This window comes from Poecilia mexicana, unplaced genomic scaffold (assembly GCF_051168715.1).
Source record: "Poecilia mexicana isolate PSO_F unplaced genomic scaffold, ASM5116871v1 scaffold_11, whole genome shotgun sequence".
In the NCBI taxonomy this organism is placed as follows: domain Eukaryota; kingdom Metazoa; phylum Chordata; class Actinopteri; order Cyprinodontiformes; family Poeciliidae; genus Poecilia; species Poecilia mexicana.
Genome location: NW_028263380.1, coordinates 17,926,405 through 17,947,042, shown reverse-complemented (window position 1 = coordinate 17,947,042; position 20,638 = coordinate 17,926,405). Strand labels below are relative to the sequence as shown.

Here is a 20,638-nt window from a genome sequence, read left to right as displayed (position 1 = left end):
GGCTTTTTCAGGAAAGCATAATAAGGAACACAGAATTTTATTTTGGTATTCCCAATATGAATAATTCCTTTAAAAATGCATTTGTAAAAGCAGTTAGTTGCTTTATCTGTCTCTCAGAGGTTTAATAAAGCCACTTGTTCAATCTTCAAATCATTGCGTCACGTGCATATCAAAAAGTTTTTTTGCTTTTGGTGAAAATGTTGCATCGGATTTGGCACGTCCATGCAAGTGATGATGTGAAATCCTCTGCCGTTTCCTACGTTTCCAATTGCTTATGTCATGTTGGTCAAAATGTTGATGCCAGGAAGAACAGAACGACTGGACTGTAATTCCTACAGCGCTGCAAGGAAGTTGTCTTATGTTCCCATTTTGTGCTGCAGTGCTGTCTTTTCCTTTCTGTATCGCGATGACGTTTTCTGTCTACACGTTACAGTTCAAATGTGAATCTTGCCATTGATCCCCCACACTTACAACTGACTTTAGTCAAAACTTTAGCCATAGTTTACATGAGAACTTCCCTCCAGAGGGATGTATTGACAACATGACTAATCAATTTGACTGTCTTTTCCGTACACAAAGAAAGAAGGACTTGTCATTCTGAGGTGCTGACATGTTCACTGACGCAGATTTTTACTTTTGAGGGATGAACTAAGGATTCTGAGAAAGAGACTGGCTTCTGTAGATGGTCCGTGGCGTTTTGCGGTTTGAACGAACTGTTTTGAGAAATGCACTTACTGTTTTGTGACTGTCATGGATGATTAGAAAAAAATGCACCGAAGCGAAGGAGAAAACTTGTAATGTTCTCAGACAGACAGCAGGTTCAGCACGCAACATCTGAGCTGCAACCCCATCGAAAGGACCCTGTATGCAGAGAACACAAAGGATCTGGATCCCCCCTCCTCCTCCTTATCGGTCCTGGTAGTTGCCATAGCAACAGAGGCAGCAAACAGGCAGCTCATGAGAGCTATTAACACCAATGTATTTCATCTCCAACAGACCCTGAGAAAGACAAAGGCGAACGCACATGAAGCAAAGCAAGTTGAGAACTGAGCAGGGTTTGTTCTCCAGATTTAAATGCTTACTGAATTATTCAGCTCGGTGCAATTACGTTTGCTGGATTAAGTCCCTCGAATGTAGGTCTCGTATCGTCAGAGGAAACATGCAGATGTGGCTACTGATAGTTTTAGGAAACAGGCTGGATAAATAATATTCCACTTAAAACGTGGAAAATGTTTAATTGAGACGATCCTAATGCTTTAAATGGCAAATTTTCATGTGTGAAGAGTGTGATTTTGATAGATTATTACAATTATGCATTTTAAGGAACAATGCATTCCAAGATCCATTCCATTCCATTCCAAGATCTCCACACCAGCACAATCGTAGAATCTGTTTCTACGTGTGTTAAAATCCTGAACAGAGCAAAATGCATCGACCTGCTTTTATCCTGCAGGTAGGACTGCTAAGATGTTCTTTGAAATTATTGATGCTCTGGCAAAGGAAAGCAGACTACAAGCTTTATCCACGACAAACATGTGAATTTATAAAGCCTGCAGCAATAAAAAGCTCTGCTGATGGAATCATGCAAATGAAATTCAAGATGCTAGAAACAAGCTTTTTAAATGATTTAAATGATCATCCTTGCAGGCAGGAATTATGAAACAGGACCTTTGCATTGTACCCCTCTATCTCATCTGCATGACCTTACTCTGTCTTTGCTCAGGTTAGCGCTGCTGGCAGCATACAATTTCCTCTTGCAACACTTGAGCCACTGAGGCGCGCAGCTCAGACAGCATGTAGGTAACTGGCTGCTGTGTATCCGGTGGACCGGAAGGCCATATATGGTCATGGATAGAAAAGAAGAGCAAAGAAACATGGAAAAAGGCTTAAAAAAAACTTTATTTAGCAGATATACAACAGAGATTCTAACACATGTAAAACTAATGCACCCACGTACAATATGCAATCATGCATTAGGTAAATTATGCAAAAATTATACATTTACTGTAATTTTTGTGTTGCATCCCCAGTAAAATGTGTGGAAATTGAAATTGTTCTCTCACTTTCATGCATTTATCAAATGCACCTGGCATTTTGTTCCATATGTAGACATCATGTCTTCATGTTTGGTCTCTCACTCTGCACATAATGTTCTGCAAACGTGAAAAAAAAATCAATCTGCTTTTGTAACAAAATGAGAACACTCTCTGTGATATGTGGCAGAGAAGGACAATATTGTTTAATTTGATTTCTGCAATAAGAACTCGATGTTTTCATCATGACTGCACAAGTTAAAATGGCAAACATGGACGTGCATGATGTGTGACAATGCAAAATACATATTGGCTGCAGAGTTTATAAAGCATGACTAAACATATAGACACACAGTCAGTGTTTTAGTTTACTTTCTGCGCGTTTCACAGTCGGCGTTCTCTGCTTGCACAAGTGCACACTGCCACCAATTGTTGCAGAGCTGCTACTGCCTCATTTGGACTGCTTCCTGTCACTTCTGAGAGAAAAAATGTCACTCAATAATCGGAAATAAATGTCGGAAAAGAAGCTAGCAGCACAAGCATTTCTTCCGCTGCTCGCTCCTTTTCTAAGACCCGAGCGGGCCTTCAACCTTTCCGTCTTTTGCGTTCTTCCTTTCTTTATTTACAGACCAAGGATGCTGCACAAAAAAAACGGTGGGGCAGCAGAAGCGCTTCCACATCATCAGGGTCATCTCTGGGCTCAATGGATTGACACAATGCAGCACGTCATCAGCACAAAACCCCACGCCAGCACTGGCTCGTCGACCTTCACCCCCCGTGGATTCAGACGATGAAACGGGCTCGTCGGTGATGGTGAGCTCATGCGGCTCTGTGCCGGGCCGAGCTCTGTCGGGCTTTGGGGTGCTCTTCATCAATGGAACTCCAACATGACTCATCTGTACTGAACACCCACCTCCTATCCTCGCAGTGCGAAGCCTGCCTTTGTGGTGCTGAGAGTGTCTCATCCAGCACTTGAGAGACGAGCACCCTCCGTATATCATTTGTATTGCTTCAAACGTCAGTGAAATGACATCAGACAGAGGAACAAATCTGTGAAAAGAAACAGAAGGCTGTTTTCCCACTTATCTGCGTTAGATTTGAAGTAATTCGTACCGTGTGAATAGGAAAGGTTTAATCACCTCCACAGTGGTCCGGAAGCTGAACTATAGCTTGGACAGAAGAATGAAATGGCAAGAACTTCTTTGTTTTGCCTTAGATGTAAATATTATCTCAAATTAAATCTCTATGCAAACTAAGAAGGAATGTACAATAATGAAAACATTCAGAAATTGTGTCCATCAGGAAAGGATAGTGCCTTGCTAAAGTATTCATACTTCTAGGTTGTTGGTTTTTTTTACATGTTCCCACTTTTTTATGTCTTTTGCTGTATGCATGACAGCAATTTTCTTTAAGGCCTTACATATTTAATCCATTGTATTTAGATCTTGACTTTGACTAAGCCATTCTAAGATGTTAGAAATGATCTAAACTATTCCATTGTACTTCTGGTTGTATCTTTACTGCTGTCTTTCTCGAGGGCTCTAACCGGTTTTCCTCCAGTATTCAGTATCATCCATCTTCCCTGCTCCTTTGCAGAGGAAGGTAGACTTTAGCTATCAAAAAAATTGACAGTCAGTGGCTAGTTTTACATTTTTCCACATTAAATCCATACATTTGGTTAAATGATGTTTGGACTTAAAGAGATAGCCCACTGCAAAATGGTGCATGTTTTTGAAGCAGAAGGAAAGGCAGGAATGATTTTTTTTTTTAAAGTTTTTGCAACAACAAAAATCTTTACAGTGCAGTGCATTTGCACTGTAGAATTCAAGTAGGGTTCTTTAATAAAACAATGTCTCTGAGCATTGTTCAATCAAAAAGAATGTGCCACAACTAGAAACAACTTTAAAAGCTGCAAAACAGGTTGCCAGCCAATGGCAGGGCAGGGCAACACAGGGACACACAGAACAAACAACCATGCATGCACACACTTATATGTTAGAATAATTTACAGAGACCAATTAGCCTAGCAGTCCTGTTTTCGGACTGTGTGAGGAAGACGCAGTACGCATGCATGGGGACAACATGCAAACTCCTTGCAGGTCCGAATTTGACCCCATGACCTTCTTGTTTATTAACAAGACAACAGGTAACTACCAGCTATACCACCATGCAGCCTGCAATAAACCCAATGAAATACAATTACATTTATGAAAAGTTCAAGGGGCATAATTACTTTTTTTCTGCAGTATTTATCTTCTGGATGATCCATATGGTCACATTTTCCTGCAAGATGCTGTTTATTCAAAAAAAAAAATAAAAATCCTGTTCTTTTTTTTTTTTTTTTTTTTTGTTCACATTAAAACATAATTAAGCACATTTAAATGTGGGGCAACTGCTCTCCACTACACAAATCTTTGCAACATCTTCAAACATAAATTCCTCCACTGTAGTTCTCCCCCTCGCTATGCGGTGGCAGCGCTGAGCACACACGCTCCTCTCTCAGCTGGAGTTTCTCCACGCCCAGTTTGGAGACGTTTACTTCAAATTTCCGCTTTTCTCACCCGAAGTTGTTGGGTTAGGAGGTGGCCCAGGTTTCGCGTCTTTTGAGGCGGAATTTAGTTGTGTCTGACAGGTAATGGCGCGACTGTTTCTGAGGGGAAGCCTGCAGAGGTGCATCGCCACCCAGATCAGGATGTCATCTGACCAGGTAAATGGTTGGGGGACTTGTTCCATGAGGTTAGCATTAGCTCGCCTAGTTTATCTGTCACTCGCACACAACAAAGTCAGTTTTCTGCTTTGACACTTACTTTACACTGTACTTCTTATATTAGTTGCGTTATGGGTGTTTAAAGTAACTTTTTTTTTTAACAGGGATTTCACTTTTTAGCCAGTGCTTTAAAACAAATTACTTTTGCATTTTAAAAAAAATGAAATTGAAACATTTGAGAAATCTCTCATATGTTTGCTTATTGTTAACGTTCTTGTATCCATAACTCCAGTCCTGTTTGCCCAGCAATCAATCGTTGCACCTTTCGCAGAGGGAGTGCATTCAAGTTTTCTCACACTGTGTTTAAACAGCCACTTTGGTCAGCAATCGACCCAAATCTGTTTGCTTATCACAACTCGCAACTAAATATAGTAAAACCAACAAAAGTAAAGGCTGCGTGCTCGGCTTTGGTTTAGCCTCCCCACCTCTGACAGACATTTCAGCAGCTCCTCCCCCCTGCAAACGTACACAGTCTGATTTAATGCCGGGCAGTATTGCATGTTCAAATCTTCTGCAGTCAGGTGTCCTGTTTACACGTATTTAAAATGATGCATTTGAAGGAAAAGTAAATAATCAAAGGGTGCAGTTTAAAAACTGGATTCCCTCCTGTGCATGCTGGACTGCGGATTTAGACGCAAGAGTGGAGAGTTTTCATACCGAATACAGACCCGCTTTATATGTAATGACTTGATTTGATCCAGTTAATATGATTATTGATCCGAGTATGTGGGAAGGGAAATAAAATGTACGCTGTTGCGTTTACTCAGACATTAATCTTTAGAGTGGGGGAGAGAGGGAAGTACTTAAGAATCAAGTTGGACTTTGACCAAATAAGTCACACTTTGAACACTTGCGCAGCCAACATAGGAGGTAATCCCCACCAAGACAGAAAAGCCTGGACTGGAGCACATCTGACTGTGCAGAACTGTTCTGTATGCATGCACACTGCATATAAAATAGCAGCGCTCCTCCTGTCTGCAGACGTGACAAGCTAAAGGTTGTGAAAAGTCCACCTGTCTCCTTGACCTTCATGATTTTGGCCCTCAGGAGAGGCCAACATATGTTGTACTCAGTCTGAAAGGCCTTTAATGCTTTGTCCGCTGTTGTCAATTCAAATAGTGCATGGAAATGCAAAATGACCAAAAAAAAGATTGATAGTTTAACAAGGAATATTAATTGGTGTCTGTGATCATAGATTTAACAATAAGATCTACTAAAACAATTTGTAGATGCAGACTTTGTTCTTGTTCATGCTACATTTTGTTTGCCTAAGCATTTGGATTCTTTTTACTTAAGTTTATATACCAAATTACAATAAATGTTATTTCAAGGCACTGCACAGAAACAAATGGGTTCAATTAATCAGAATCCAAATGAATCAATCCTGTCCATCCCTAAATAATCAGTAATCATTAAACTACAAATTTCATTTATTAAATATCATAATATGCACAAGGTAAGGGAAGGTGGTATTTGTTAAACGCTCTAACCAATTCAAGCCAACCGAGGACTTGAAGCAGTTGAGCAAAAACTGGGTCAGTGAGTTATGCTTTTGTGTTCACAGTTCACAAGAAGCCACTGCAGGTGGGAGCTATTCTTCACCATAATCCGTTTTTTTTTTTTTTTTCAGGTTTCTTCTGGTTAATAATAGAGAAAGAAGGTCAGCTTTTATTTTTAAACCAGAGAGGAGAATTTCTATTATTTTAATCAATGTTTTGATGTAAAATTGGACAAGAGTCACAGAATATCTAAAGACAATTTAAAAATACAGAACTAAGTCTTAATCTAACTTTTAAAGGGGCGGTATTGCGTAAAAATCCTCCTTTTTAAGATTTACATTGTTATGTTATTCTCTAATCAAAAACATATCTAGAGTGTTGCTTTGATTCTTTAATGTATGTTTAAGAAATCCTTTTAATCTCCCGTGGCAACCATTCAGCTGTGCAAAACGCCTGGGTGGACCTTGCTCCGCCTTCGAGACACAGCTCCTCCTTTAAGCTGCAGTTTCCAGGCTCCCCTTCTCCATAATTTCCCCACTCAGCTCCTTCAGAAGAGCCAGCAGCGATTTGCAAACACCTGGAGGAATTGGGCGTCTGCTGAGCTCATTGTACAAATTACTTCTCAGTGCAACACTGGTAAAAAACATTGTTAAAGGATTAACAGAGAAGCAATGTTGCGATGACTTCCTGAAGACGAAGTTTCAGAAAAAGCAGGAGCTTTTGAAGAGACAGAAACCCGATTTCAGGGCGTTAAGCTACAAAGTCAAATTTCTTAAGTCATATTTCATGTATACAGTATTTTTATAACAAATTAAGGTAACATAGTTGCTTATGAAATGGCACTATGCCCCTAGAAAATGTGTAATAATGTCCCTTTAATAGAGAATACTCGAGTTTTAAAAAAGGTATCCGTAACACAAAGTGTCAAAGTTTTAAAAACTGCACTACATAAAAGATTTGTTCTTTGAAAGGTAATATCAACTACTCATCTGAAAGGGACATTTTTATTTTTTGGTAATAGAATGAAGCCCCTATGTGTTGTGAGACTCAAATCATCTAACAAATGATTCAACTGAATGCTTTTTGTGTCCATCAGCTTGGTGAGCTGGGCAAAGGAGCAGGGAAAGGCGGAGGAGGTGGAGGATCTGTGAGGACGGCAGGAGGCGCATTCGGAAAGCGGGAAGCGGCAGAAGAGGAGCGGTACTTCAGGTGAGCCACTGGTTATCCTTGTGGTAACTGCGCTTAACCTGTGTGCCAGGTGAGCCTTTTGACCCCTCTGAATTTTGGTTACTTGCAGGGAGAGGGAGAAGGAGCAGATGGAGGCTCTGAGGAAGCACCACAGAGAGGAGATTGAACATCATAAAAAGGAGATTGAGCGCCTACAAAGGGAGATCGACCGCCATAAGGGCAAAATCAGAAAGCTGTCGCACGACGACTGAGGCAGCGACGCCTACTCTGATTTATTACCTGAGTGCAACCACTTGTTGAATTTCACTTGTTTCCTCTGCTGGTCAAGGCAGATCTTGTGATCATGAGTTGTTATACTGACCTCGTTCTAAGGGCTGAAACAATAAAGTGATTCATCTTCCTGAGTTGTCCAGTTGTCAGCTTATTTAGTGTTCTTAGTATTAGGGAAAACTCCAGCTTGTCTAGTGTGTATAGAACAGAGCTAAGTTGCTAATCATCCATTGTCTATTCCCACTTATCAAAGCTCTGGTGCACATTTCCATCAGTCATCGGTGAGAGGCTGGGTACCCTGAGGCCAGCTTATCAGAGATGCAGGATGAACTACAGAGCACACATATAATCACCACTGAAGGCCATTTAGAGAGACCAATTAACCTAACATGCATGTTTTTCAACTCGAGCAGCTGGTGAACCCCCACTTCATTACAGAGAATGTTGTCTTATAATGAAACCCAGCTTTTAGCTTTTCCACAACTTTATCTGTCCTACCTGCTGTGTTCCTTGGTCTTTCTGAAGTTGTTTACTATGGTTCAGTTTAGTTGTTCATAAAGCAGCTGTATTTGTACTGAGATTAAATTACAGATTTTACTAATTAGGTGATTTGCTGTTTTTTTTAAGGGATACAAGAGTAAAGGATGCCGAATACATGAATCCATGTTTTAGATTTTTGTAGAAAATCACAATACAAATTTTTCATTTTGATAAAATGTGCTTATATTTGTCTTAGTTTAAATGTTTAATGCACAGAAAAAGCCTAAGAATGCACCTGTTTTAATTTTTACATTAAAAATTGCCAATGTTTGTAGACGAGTGCTTTCCGTTTGACGGCCACTTTCTTTGCTGCTGCTGTCGCATTTAAAGGTGTTCTGTTCAATTCTTCGCCACATGAGGGCGCCTACAGTCGCTTTCGATAAAAATCGAACCCGCCATACACTCATTGCCCTTCATCAAGTCTCGTCCAATGTCTCGCGATGGTTGGTTAGCGGCTGCGTTGTTCGGGCGAGCCGACGACGAGACCGTTGGTGTCTGGAAAATTGTCTCGTGGGTTCAACACAAACACTCGTCCTTCTGCTGATTTAGTCCGTAAGGGATTAGAAAAATTTCACGTCCTGAAGCGCGTTGCGGTTGACTGCCTGAATTTTGCCCGTAAGTTTTGCTAACTATCTGTTTTTGCGCCCTTTGTGTGTTTGGCTTGTGGACGGTGTCTCTCGGCACGGTGAGGCCTGTTAGCTTCCATACCTAGCTAGGAGGCTAGCAACTGGTCCTGCTCTCGGAGGAAGGATGGAAACATACTTGAACGCTGCTAATGTGCTGAAATATGCTAAATAAATTATTCGATCGTTTGTATGTGTAATCTAGGTTATCTAGTATTATCGCATGCTGGGTAGATCTTGCATAAGAAACATGTTCATTTAGTTTAGTAGCTGGCTTGCATGTGAAGGGGGCGGGACTGTAGGTGCCGATGGTTTCTGTGAGAGCCCGGGCTATTCTAACTCGAAACGGAAACCATACCACGTTGCTTACAGTTATTAAAACTATTTGAAGAGTTTGCTTTACAGGTTGCTCCAACTTGCTTATTTCACACTTGTATTATAATTAAGAAATTTCAGATTAAAATGTGGATTTTTGATAATTGGGTTCTTATGACCATAAACTGAATTTGTATTATAAAAATAAATTATCTCTATTTTAAAGAAAATCATAAGAATCAGAATTTATCTTTTTTTTTTTACTGCCATCTTGTTTTTATTTGTAGGAATTTCTGATTCTACATTGTTTAGACCAGAATAAGATTTAATCTCTTGTTTGTCTTTTATTTTCCTTGCAGAAGAATGGCCGCCACTGAGGTGAATGGCAGTTCTGCTCCAACAAAGGAGGAAGAGGAACCCATGGATGTGACAACAACACATACAGAAAATTATCAAACTCTCCTTGATGCTGGGCTTCCTCAGAAAGTGGCTGAAAGTCTAGATAACATCTTCCAGACAGGTGGATATTTAAAACTGAACAAAAGAAGAATACAAACCTTCAAGTGTGTTTCATTTGATTGTAGCTAACATGTCTTTTTTTTTTTTTTTTTGCAGGGTTGGTGGCATATGCTGACCTGGATGAAAGGGCTATTGATGCTCTGCGAGAGTTCAATGAAGAAGGAGCACTTACTGTCCTGCAGCAATTTAAAGAAAGTGACTTATCCCATGTTCAGGTACCTGCCTAGTTTCAGAGTTTTGCTTTTGTGGCAGTTTTTTTTTTTTTTTTACTTATTGCCGTCTGTACTAATTTGTGGGGATTTTTTTTTTTCTTGGTAGAATAAAAGTGCTTTCCTTTGTGGAGTCATGAAGACATACAGGCAGCGAGAAAAACAAGGAAGCAAGGTCCAGGAGTCGACTAAAGGTCCAGATGAAGCAAAAATAAAGGTATTTAGTAACTTAAGTGGGATTTATAGTGCAGAACCCCAAGAGTAAATGTTGATGTCACATTCCCCTGCAAACACAGTTTCATTATTCTTTTGTATGTACCTTTAGGCTCTGTTGGAGCGGACAGGCTACACTCTGGATGTGACGACAGGGCAGAGGAAGTATGGCGGTCCTCCTCCTGAGAGCGTGTTCACCGGCACGCAGCCAGGGATCGGAACTGAGGTCAATAGTTGGTCTAAAGAAATAACATCTTATTGTAGCCATTATTGAAAGAAAACTTCACATTAATTCAAACTTGAATTCTCTATAATTAAAAATACTTCTCTCTTCTGTCAGACGGATAAAGAGAAACTACAAAATCTGAAACCAACACTGTTGACCTCTGCCTGATAAAATGACCTTATCGTGCATTTCAACACTAAAACTTTAAATGTGTATTTTTGTTCTTGTTCAGGTGTTTGTTGGAAAGATCCCCAGGGATTTATATGAAGATGAGCTTGTGCCACTGTTTGAGTCTGCTGGTCCCATCTGGGACCTGAGGTTAATGATGGACCCCCTATCTGGTCAGAACAGGGGTTACGCTTTCATCACTTACTGTAACAAAGATGATGCGCAAAAGGCCGTGAAGCTTGTAAGTAGTTGTTGTGCAATCAAATAGTGATTTTTGTCGTTCAGCTGTAACTAAACTGATGCTATTTTTTTTTTCTAATAGGACGAGTAATGACCATTAATATTTAATTTCTTTTTGTTTTGGTCTTTAAATGTTTTGAAAAAACTGCTTTTACTCGAAATCTCCTCTACTAGAGATTTTCTGATAAGATTTTGCAAATGTGTTTTGTTTCCAGTGTGATAACCACGAAATCCGCCCTGGGAAGTACTTGGGTGTGTGTATATCTGTTGCAAACAATCGCCTGTTTGTTGGATCGATTCCAAAGAACAAGACCAGAGACAGTATATTAGAAGACTTTGGCAAAGTCACAGGTTTGTTCAGTTGCAAAGAAACAATTGTCTTTTAAAAGCTCATAAGTTTGTAATTATGATAGGCATTTGTGTTTGTAACAAAAACTGTTTTTGAATTATGTTACAGAGGGGCTACAAGATGTGATCTTGTATCACCAGCCAGATGACAAGAAGAAGAACCGGGGCTTTTGTTTCCTCGAGTACGAAGATCACAAGTCTGCAGCTCAGGCGCGCCGCCGCCTAATGAGTGGAAAGGTCAAAGTTTGGGGGAACCCGGTGACAGTGGAGTGGGCTGACCCTGTTGCTGAGCCTGACCCAGAAGTCATGGCAAAAGTGAGCGGTTCACATTTAAAATCCATTCCCAGCCTTATGTTTTCCAGGAACTTACTGTATTTACTGTAATCACAGGTGAAAGTGCTCTTTGTGAGAAAACTGGCTACATCTGTGACAGAGGAGCTTCTGGAGAAAACCTTCTCTCAGTTCGGGAAACTAGAACGAGTGAAAAAGCTGAAGGATTACGCTTTTGTCCATTTTGAAGATAGGGATGCTGCTGTAAAGGTCGGAAATTCTTTTCGTGTTTGAAGGATTTTTGTGTATTTGATTCTGTTTAAATTGGTAATTAGTTGTTAATGATGTTCAGGCTATGGAGGAAATGAATGGTAAAGAGCTTGGAGGGGAAGAAATCGAGATCGTCCTGGCGAAGCCCCCAGATAAGAAGAGAAAAGAGCGCCAAGCTGCCCGACAGACCACCAGGGGTGGCGGGTGAGTCAGTGACATGATTGATAGGGCTTCAGCTAATGATTACTTCAGTAATCAATTATTCTGATGATTAATGGAATAGAAAAACTCGCAAATTCTGCACTTATTTTATATAATACTAGAAATGCATTAAAATAAATGATTCAAGTAAAATAAACATTTTATTGCCTAAAATGCAATAGCATAGCATTGCTTCCATGTATGCTAACCGGGTTAAACAAAATCTGCCACTTGAGGAGTTCTGAGTCAACCATATTTACAGACAAAGCAGTTTTTGTTGTTTTTATCTTTAATGCCCAACATAAAACTTCCTTGCATCATTTTGGCTTAATTTCTGCTCTGAGAGTATTTTTCTTGCAGCAAATGGTCTTTTTTTTTTTTTTTTTTTTTTTTTGAGTCTGTATGCTCCAGTTAGCAATTAATCAATTACTGAACTAGTTGACGATTAGTTGTTTCAGCCCTAATGATCGGTCAGTTGTGTGACAGATCTAATATTTATGTCCCCCGCAGGTATGATGACTACTACTACTACCCCCCTCCTCGCATGCCACCACCGGGCCGAGGAAGGGGCCGTGGTGGCCGAGGGGGCTATGCTTATCCCCCTGATTATTATGGCTATGAGGACTACTATGATGACTACTATGGCTATGACTATCATGACTACCGTGGTGGCTATGAAGACCCTTACTACGGCTATGAAGACATGTACAGCATGAGGAGCCGTGGTACTCGCCCCACCAGGGGTGGGCCTCCGCCTCCAAGAGCCCGTGGCGCTCCTCCGACACGAGGCCGGGGCGGCTTTGCCCAGAGAGGGCCACCCCTTGGTGGCCCGCGCGGCGCTCGAGGAGGACGGGGAGTCCCCTTCCAGCCTCAGAGGGGCCGTGGTCCTCGCGGTGCCAGAGGCAATCGCGGGGGCAACGTCGGCGGAAAGAGGAAGGCCGACGTATTTAACCAGCCTGACTCCAAGCGCCGTCAGACCAACAACCAACAGAACTGGGGGTCCCAGCCCATCGCCCAGCAGCCCCTGCAGCAAGGGGCCGACTATTCCGGTAACTATGGTTACAGTAATGACACCATGGAGTTTTCACAGGATTCTTATGGGCAACAGTGGAAGTAGATGCACCTAAAGGTATTTGGCAACAACAAAAAAAAGAGGAAAACTACAAAAGAAAAAAAAAAGGAGATTGGCCACAATTTTTTGATTGACTTTTTATTCTTCTTATTCTTCATCCCTCATGAAAAAAAAAAAAATCTGTATATACATATATCTCAGAAAAATGGACAGACTGCAGAATTGGCTCAAGACGATTGGCTGGAAATCCTTTTGGCTGAAGAAATGAACGTAACCGTTGTGGTCATTTCTTACTCCTGCGGTTACATTGGGACACATCTTTAAAAATAAGTACAATTTTATTGGAAATTTTTGTTCCTGGTCCTTTTAAAGCCAACAAAGAACACTGACAAAAAAGCGGACGTTCATTCTCAAAAATTTGGTTGGACATTAAATACAACACATGGCCTTGCAGGAAGTTTCTTGTCCATGCTCCCATTTCCCTTCCCCTTCTTGTACTCCTTTTAATTTGTGGTTTATTATAGTAGTTTAGGATCATGCTTGTAAATAAATGCATATGGTTAGAGCTTCGTATTCATTTCTTTTGCAGTGGTGGAGAAAAGAATCCACCAAAGGAAAAAAAAGAATAAAAGTTTTGTAATGTCCAAAGTGTACGCCTAGCATTTCTAGAGATAGATAAATTGTGTTTTCTTTCTTTTTTTTAAACTGATAACATAACTTCCATGTTTTCTTTCAACTTGCCCCGTAGGAATTGGTTTGGCTTACCTTAAGAGCCATAGCAGTTTGTTCTCTGATGTTATTTGTATTTATAACTTTTACGTTTGTTCCGTTTCAATAAAACCCAGATGAGCATCAGTCCATTGTCAGAACCTCAAACTCAGTGTTGTGATTTGATCTATAACTTCGATTCTTTGATTCAAAAGAAGAATTTTCTTTTTTCCCCCCCCAAGTCAAATTGTTTTTCCCCCTCTAGGGAGAACCGCAAATAAACTTGAATTGCAAGAGTCCAACAGAACAGGAGACCTTGTCTGGATTAAACAGGGTTTTAACTTCTATCCTTCAAATGTTTGTTCAGTAACACTGCTGCATTTCCTGCACACACCGATTGTTGATGGTGAAATTAGCAATTCACACAAACATTCCCCAAAATTGTTCCCATTTCTCAAACTGTTCTCTTAAACCTATTGTCATCTACCTTCTCCAAATGTTTTCTTCTGCCATTCGAGACACAGGAAGAAGCAGTATTTATCCCTCTGAAGAATATGTGCTGCTTATCAGGTGTTTACATGACTTAATCACATTTTGCAGCTGCAATTCCTAACTGACTTGATGGAAAAAAAAAAAAAAAAAAAGACTTTTCCAACAGGTTTGTATTTTCTTTAAGCTCCCTAGTTGTACACATTTGTTTCAAATATGAAGTTGGTTGCAGATGAACTCATATTTATATTACGTGCACCGTAAAATAAACGAAAAGCTGAGAACAAGTTTGAGTAATGGTGAGCACTTAAAACTCTTCAACTCACAGTGTGACGCACACTGACTTGGAATAGGTCTTCGACGTTGATTTGACTTGATCTTGTTGCTTTCAGAGAATCTATTCTCTCCTGCTTAAAGATGCCAAGGATCTGGCCATCTTGAGGTTTATCATTGTTTAAACATAATCTCGCTCACAGAATGCTCCACCCGAGAGAATGTGTTTACCACGACGAATAACAATTCTCTAGCCTTTACCTGTTGGTGTCATTGTTTTGTATTTTGTTTCATGTGTCTGTCCTCTTATTCCAACCTGCCTAGGTGGAGAAGCAAAGCGAGCGGCACCACTAGAGTGAGGAACTCACCTGAACGGTACTTGAGGGTGAGCCAGCCTTGTACAGAGTACTGCCTCCTCTCCTGTAGTTGACTATAATCACTTCAGAAGCTTGAACATAAATTTAGTTCTTTGTTTTGTTTTTTTGTTTGTTTATATAATCAGTTATTGATATTACTGTGCAAAAAATTAAACACCAATTCATAATTTGTTCCAATGCAGCTCAGACTTTCTTGCCATCTTTTAAAAGTCGTTTTGATCAACAGTACTCCTGTCCTACTGAAGGATGCCTTGGATTTGAGAATATGCTGCAGTTTTTTTTTTACCCTCCATTCACTTTTAGGATCACATGAACTAGTAAAGAACAAAACGATTGTCAGGCACTCAGACAGATCAACAGCGTCTGAAAGTCATTAAAAATGGTGGGGGGGGATCCTGCACACATCTGAAACCTGACGAATGCTGTGCTTGGGTTGATTACCTAGGTCAAATTTTTGTCTGTATGAAAACCTTAAGATAAGTACAGCTAGAGATACTAAAAGGTTCTTCTAGACAGTTGCAACAGAATGCATAAAGTTCCTTTTTTTAAAATGGGTTCTTTTCCAAGTTGGAGCAGGGGAAAAACATTCATCCTTTGAGTTTAGGAGCCTTTTTTTTTAGTGATTCATTGGTCATTAATCAAAAATCAGCTAATTTTCCTTTGATCATGTCTGATATCCAAAACCAGAAATGAGTTGTCAGAACACAAAGAAAACAAGATATTGGTACCTTGATAAGTGTCTGTTTTAGTCTAAATGATTGGTAGAATCAAGACTGAACATGAAAAACGAAGCGCCAAAAGCTTTATAAGACCACGAGAAAGTCTGAAGAACCATCTAAGACCAATTTAAAGGCCTACAAGAAAGTCTAGCTTCTTTGAAACAATTTTGTTTTTGAAGATTATGTACTAAAATCTTTTGCACAGTAGAGTACCTTTTTCTCAAGTTTCAAAGAGGATGAGTCCAAGTTTTCTATGTTTAGGCTATTAATAGGACATATCACCAGTATGTATTCCTTTGAATCTACTAATGTTTTCACATTAAAACAAAACAAGTTTGAGGACAATTTTAGGAATTAAATTGCCCTTGGTTCAAACTCTAATAAAAACCAACATCGCATAATGTCTTGGGTTTGGTAAACAGAATGCCACTGAAAACATGCATACATGTGCTGCATATCTTGACTCACTGCACCAAAATCACTGCAGCTGTCTGCAAGGGCATTTTGCAAGTAGGAGGAGCTGGATATTTACCCTTCGTGGCCACTAGGGGCAGCAGCTTGAATGCAACGTGACTAGTGATCCCTTTCTTTGTCCGAGGCAGCTCTTTGGAGATTGAGTTAATTATCAAGTCTGTTCGAAGCAGAGAGCCTTATCAGTTTTTTTGTGGTCATCACTGGAGAAACGGATTTAAATATTTCCGAGATTGACTGATTGCAGAACAATGGCTGCACACAAAATAGGCGTCTTTAGCTTTCACCACCACCAGATGGCGGCATGGGGGCTGCATTAATTCACTGGTAAAAGTGGGGTGCGGGATGTGTGGGGAAATGCAACAAAAGAAGGCTAGTTGTTAATGCTGCGGTGTCCTTAAAGCACATTTTCATATCAGAACTGTGTGTTTATGTTGCCTCTTGTCACCAGGCAGTAAAGGAGCTGCCCACATCCATGTGAATGAGTTCACAGAATTGGAAAGAAGTGATTGGTAAGGCTTCATTATTAACTAATTCTCAGAAAAATTAAACGTGTGCCATTTAAACTGATTTTAGATGTTTGTTATGAAGGGTTTTCTTTAAACAAATGGAATCCAAAAGGGACAACTCCTCTTTCTGCACATGATCTGGTATTGATGGTCATACTGATTCATCAGCATCTTTCTGTCTGTGTGGCCATGTCTTAGTTCCAGGTCAGAGAAGCGATTTCCAGCTGGTGCAAGCCAGATCCATTGCAGGTTTTCACCCACCTCAAGATGGATCTAACAGAGCTCCAGAGTTTTGGGTAACCAGATTTCCTTAAGGTAAGGGAGAAGGGTGAACAATCTAAAAGCACTTATTTAGAGCAAGATTTACCTTTTTATCCATGTGTACATAGAATGGAAATAAAATATAAGCTTTAGTTTTAGAGAATGAGTCATAATAACTTGAGTTTTCTTTATATTTAAGGGAGAAAGGAGGACAAGCAGACCCCTCAACATGAAGAAATCTATGCTCCTTATCCAGCTTCAAAAATTACTATTAAAAGGAAAATCCATGCTTTTAATTGTACTGTATTTATCTAAATTGTTTTTTTTTACCTTTTAAACCTAGATCTTTTTTTTTTTAACAATTTTTTAAATTTATTTTAGAACAAAAGGGGAAACGACTCCCTTCACAATAACTATTCCCAACTTCAATCTAAATTTTAATACATGAAGACATGAAATAGTCTTAAGTAATCAGTTACACCTTTTTTTTTTTTTTATAAAAATTTAACATGGTGGGTCTGATAAATGTTGCCTTGTAGAGAATGAAATAAAAATGAATTGTGCATCAAATTGTAAATCCATGTTGCCTTCTGTATTACTGTTTCAATATTTTATGTTTATAAATTAAAAATCTTTTTTAAGACATGACTGTGACCTGATACTGGTCTTTAGATTTCTTTTTTGTTGTTTTTGACCAGTTGACAATATTTGTCTTTAAATTAGTGTATTTTGATGTGGATATAAATAGATAATTGGGTTGTATTGGAAATATCAAGTGTGGATGTTTTGGCTTGTATAAAGCCATTAACTGGGCCCTTTAAAAAGTTGTGAAATTCACCTTTTGTTGTGGAAACATTACAACTCTGAAGATCCCCTCTTCAGTCAGAGGTTACTTCCTGCAAGACTGACTGCTACAGGAGAGCCTTCCTTCCCACATCTCTGAACAAACCTTGATAACTTAAGTAACATTTAGTGTCTTTGGGTTTCATAGTTTTATTTATTTTGTTTGTTTGAGTTGGCACTATGTAAAAATAAGCATAATGAGCATTCTCAATGAGTAGCTAAAGATTTGCAAATGTTACAGGACGTTTCAGTAAATTGGGGAAAAAGGCTAAATAGACTGGTCGTCAGTACACACCGTTAAGTGTTATGGCAACTAAAACGTCTTATGAAACCAACTGAGACTTTTGGCGTTATAAACCTAAATATTTTTTTACACCAATGGAAAACTTTGTTTTGGAGAGGGATGAACAGAATCGTTTGTCAGAAGTTCAGAAAAGACCCGTATTTCGTCTTGAATCACAAGAAAAACCTGAGCTACGAACTGCGCTGTCCCCGTATCATCTGACGTCATCGGACATTCGACGCCTTGCCCCTGGAAGGTTTTGCGAGTCACGTGACCCAGTACGTCACATGTAAACCTGAGCGAAAATGGCGGCCGCTGGAGGAGAATCTTCCTCTCAGAGTGTGTCTGATGAATTATTTCAAAACTTTTATACCGAGGTATGAAATATTAAAACATTTTCAATGTTTTTGTGAAGCTTGCTGCTTTATTTGATTTCTACAAAAGTCTGTGTCGATAACTCGTTTGTTCAGGTCATATTAGGCCTAGTAGGTGTGAGCATCAGCTAACGACTAATGCTAACATTTACTGATGGGTTGTTTTATCTGCAAACTACTACACATTTGTATTATTTCGTACTTGCTTATAGATACATTTATTTTATTACAGACTCAAAGTCCAAATTACATACAAAAAGAAAACCAATACAATAAAATAATATAGTAGAGCCGTCATTTAAGGTGAACATTAAGTGTTTCACTTTAGTTCTGTGTTACAAGACTTTTCTCCATAACAAACATAAACACGATCATGGTGATTTTTTTTTTTAAATAAATCATGATGGTTTGTGTTGTGGATATGTTTTTCGATAGGTGAAGCAGATTGAGAAGAGGGACTCTGTGTTAACGTCTAAGCAGCAGATTGACAGGTTGCTAAGACCTGGATCATCGTACTTCAACCTCAACCCCTTTGAGGTAACAGGTGTTTTCATGTTTTTACCGATTTTTTAAAGCATACGACTTATATTGTTTGTTTGCACAGTAAATGTGACTAGCTATTGATTTTATTTCAGGTATTGCAGATCGATCCAGAAGCAACAGACGAAGAGCTGAAGAAAAGATTTAGGGCGGTAAGAAAAGATTAGTTTTTTTATTTGTAAATTTTAAATTGTCTGAACTTGTATAGCACTTTTCCAGTCATCCTGGCAACTCAAAGTACTTGACACCAGATGGATGATCAGGTACAGACTGCGGATGGATGTTTTAACCTCTCTCTTTTTATTGCATAGTTATCCATTTTGGTCCATCCAGACAAAAATCAGGATGACCAAGATAGAGCACAGAAAGCCTTTGAAGGTACAAATACTCTTGTCCAGGTATCGCTTGTTAAAGATTGTAGCGTTATTCAGCTTTATCCTGCTGTTTGCTTTAATCGGTTTAGAGCAAACTCTGTTGTCTTATTAGCATGCGTCTGTAGTAAAAACAACAGTTTTGGTCGGTGATGCAGCTTGACCCACACAGCTTTTAACTTATTGTTTCCCAGTTGTGGACAAATCATACAAACTCTTACTGGATCCTGAACAGAAAAAGCGAGCAGTTGATGTGATCCAAGCAGGAAAAGAATATGTGGAGCATATGGTGAGTGGCATCTGTCAGCTTACCTGCAGACACATTTCAGCAGTTCCCTTTTTGCATCTGTTCTTAAGTTATTGTCTGTCATTAACAGGTAAAGCAGAAAAAGAAGCAACTAAAGAAAGATGGCAAACCGCAGGATGTGGAGGAGGACGACCCTGACATGGTAAGTCAGTCCCTCTAAGGGGAATATTACCTGGTTGACCAATTCTAAATATAACAGAGATATTTTGTTATGCTTTTTTTTGTTTGTTTCTTCCAGTTTAGACAAGCTGTGTACAAACAAACCATGAAGCTGTTTGCTGAGCTTGAAATAAAAAGGAAGGAAAGGGAAGCGAAGGAAATGCATGAAAGGTAGAGAGCTATGTAATTAGAACCTGGATGTTGTCGTGTGTAGGACTGCATAAAGGTAAATATTAAATGTTCCTCTAGTGAGTTTTTAATATTCTTAATAAATCCTGTTTAACCAGGAAAAGGGCAAGAGAAGAAGAAATTGAGGCAGCGGAAAAGGCAAAGCGGGAAAGAGAATGGCAGAAGAATTTTGAGGTGAGCTTTGCTGTGTTTATCCACACTGGGAACATCGAGTTGATTTTCATATTTTCAATCATTTCATTTTGAAATTGTGCAGGAATCACGAGACGGACGCGTGGACAGCTGGAGGACCTTCCAAACCAAAGGAAAAAGCAAAGAGAAAAAGAACAGGTCCTTCCTCAAACCCCCAAAAGTTAAGATGGAGCAGAGGGAATGATGCTGGAAAACTGTCAAAATAAAGTCATGTTCTGTGAATCCCCACCTTATTGTCTGCAGTCAGCACAGCCGCAATCTGATGCATCACATGACAGGCTCCTTATCCCGACAAATGTAGTTTTGTACTTCATTTTCTATTGTACATACTTGTGATTAGTTAGACAATGCATCTTCCATTAATGTAACTCAAACAAAAATGTCTTGTTTTTCGAACCCTAATAAAGCTCGATCTTCAGTCTACTTTACAAGGTTGGGAAACGTTTGTTTTGGTAGTGCAAAGTTTGGACATTGCATATCTGAAACGATATGATGCAAGTGTGTCAATTAAATGTACTACTGGAAAAAAACAAACACAGTCTAAAGTATTTTAAAGTGTAGAGCGTAAATGTATTTGTCTAAATAAAGATGCCAAACACTCA

General features: G+C 39.4%; 3 protein-coding genes across 4 annotated transcripts; all 3 read left to right on the top strand.

Annotated features, from left to right (window-relative positions):
* The first annotated feature begins 4,568 nt into the window (after window positions 1–4,568).
* Window positions 4,569–7,887, top strand: atp5if1 (ATP synthase inhibitory factor subunit 1). The gene is made up of 3 exons (XM_014998963.2): window positions 4,569–4,740; window positions 7,396–7,508; window positions 7,597–7,887. The coding sequence occupies exons 1-3, from the start codon at window positions 4,669–4,671 to the stop codon at window positions 7,736–7,738; spliced, it is 327 nt and encodes a 108-aa protein (XP_014854449.1). The 5' UTR covers window positions 4,569–4,668; the 3' UTR covers window positions 7,739–7,887.
* Window positions 7,888–8,727: 840 nt separating this feature from the next.
* Window positions 8,728–17,426, top strand: hnrnpr (heterogeneous nuclear ribonucleoprotein R). Of its 2 annotated transcripts, XR_015764639.1 has the most exons (15): window positions 8,728–8,912; window positions 9,595–9,755; window positions 9,851–9,969; window positions 10,073–10,180; window positions 10,289–10,402; window positions 10,635–10,811; window positions 11,026–11,161; window positions 11,268–11,473; window positions 11,549–11,698; window positions 11,781–11,902; window positions 12,410–12,948; window positions 14,766–14,826; window positions 16,460–16,520; window positions 16,716–16,832; window positions 16,978–17,426. XR_015764639.1 is itself a non-coding variant. In XM_014998961.2 (11 exons), exons 2-11 carry the CDS (start codon window positions 9,599–9,601, stop codon window positions 13,014–13,016), a joined length of 1,896 nt encoding a protein of 631 aa, XP_014854447.1. In that variant the 5' UTR covers window positions 8,730–8,912; window positions 9,595–9,598; the 3' UTR covers window positions 13,017–13,826. The 2 variants fall into 2 exon arrangements, 1 of the variants encoding a protein (XP_014854447.1); XM_014998961.2 differs by lacking the exons at window positions 14,766–14,826; window positions 16,460–16,520; window positions 16,716–16,832; window positions 16,978–17,426 and having other exon boundaries at window positions 8,730–8,912; window positions 12,410–13,826.
* A 727-nt stretch (window positions 17,427–18,153) lies between these two features.
* dnajc8 (DnaJ (Hsp40) homolog, subfamily C, member 8) lies at window positions 18,154–20,638 on the top strand. The gene is made up of 9 exons (XM_014998976.2): window positions 18,154–18,281; window positions 18,714–18,815; window positions 18,914–18,970; window positions 19,130–19,196; window positions 19,384–19,478; window positions 19,567–19,638; window positions 19,735–19,826; window positions 19,943–20,018; window positions 20,101–20,638. Exons 1-9 carry the CDS (start codon window positions 18,210–18,212, stop codon window positions 20,218–20,220), a joined length of 753 nt encoding a protein of 250 aa, XP_014854462.2. The 5' UTR covers window positions 18,154–18,209; the 3' UTR covers window positions 20,221–20,638.

Coding starts and splice junctions, on each gene's coding strand:
- dnajc8 (XM_014998976.2), top strand. CDS start 18,210: ATGGCGGCCGCTGGAGGAGAATCTTCCTCTCAGAGTGTGTCTGATGAA. Junction 19,639..19,734: donor AGGAGGACGACCCTGACATG/GTAAGTCAGTCC, acceptor TGTTTCTTCCAG/TTTAGACAAGCTGTGTACAA. Junction 20,019..20,100: donor AATGGCAGAAGAATTTTGAG/GTGAGCTTTGCT, acceptor GAAATTGTGCAG/GAATCACGAGACGGACGCGT.
- hnrnpr (XM_014998961.2), top strand. CDS start 9,599: ATGGCCGCCACTGAGGTGAATGGCAGTTCTGCTCCAACAAAGGAGGAA. Junction 9,756..9,850: donor AGATAACATCTTCCAGACAG/GTGGATATTTAA, acceptor TTTTTTTTGCAG/GGTTGGTGGCATATGCTGAC. Junction 11,699..11,780: donor ATAGGGATGCTGCTGTAAAG/GTCGGAAATTCT, acceptor AATGATGTTCAG/GCTATGGAGGAAATGAATGG.
- atp5if1 (XM_014998963.2), top strand. CDS start 4,669: ATGGCGCGACTGTTTCTGAGGGGAAGCCTGCAGAGGTGCATCGCCACC. Junction 4,741..7,395: donor TCAGGATGTCATCTGACCAG/GTAAATGGTTGG, acceptor TGTGTCCATCAG/CTTGGTGAGCTGGGCAAAGG. Junction 7,509..7,596: donor GAAGAGGAGCGGTACTTCAG/GTGAGCCACTGG, acceptor GGTTACTTGCAG/GGAGAGGGAGAAGGAGCAGA.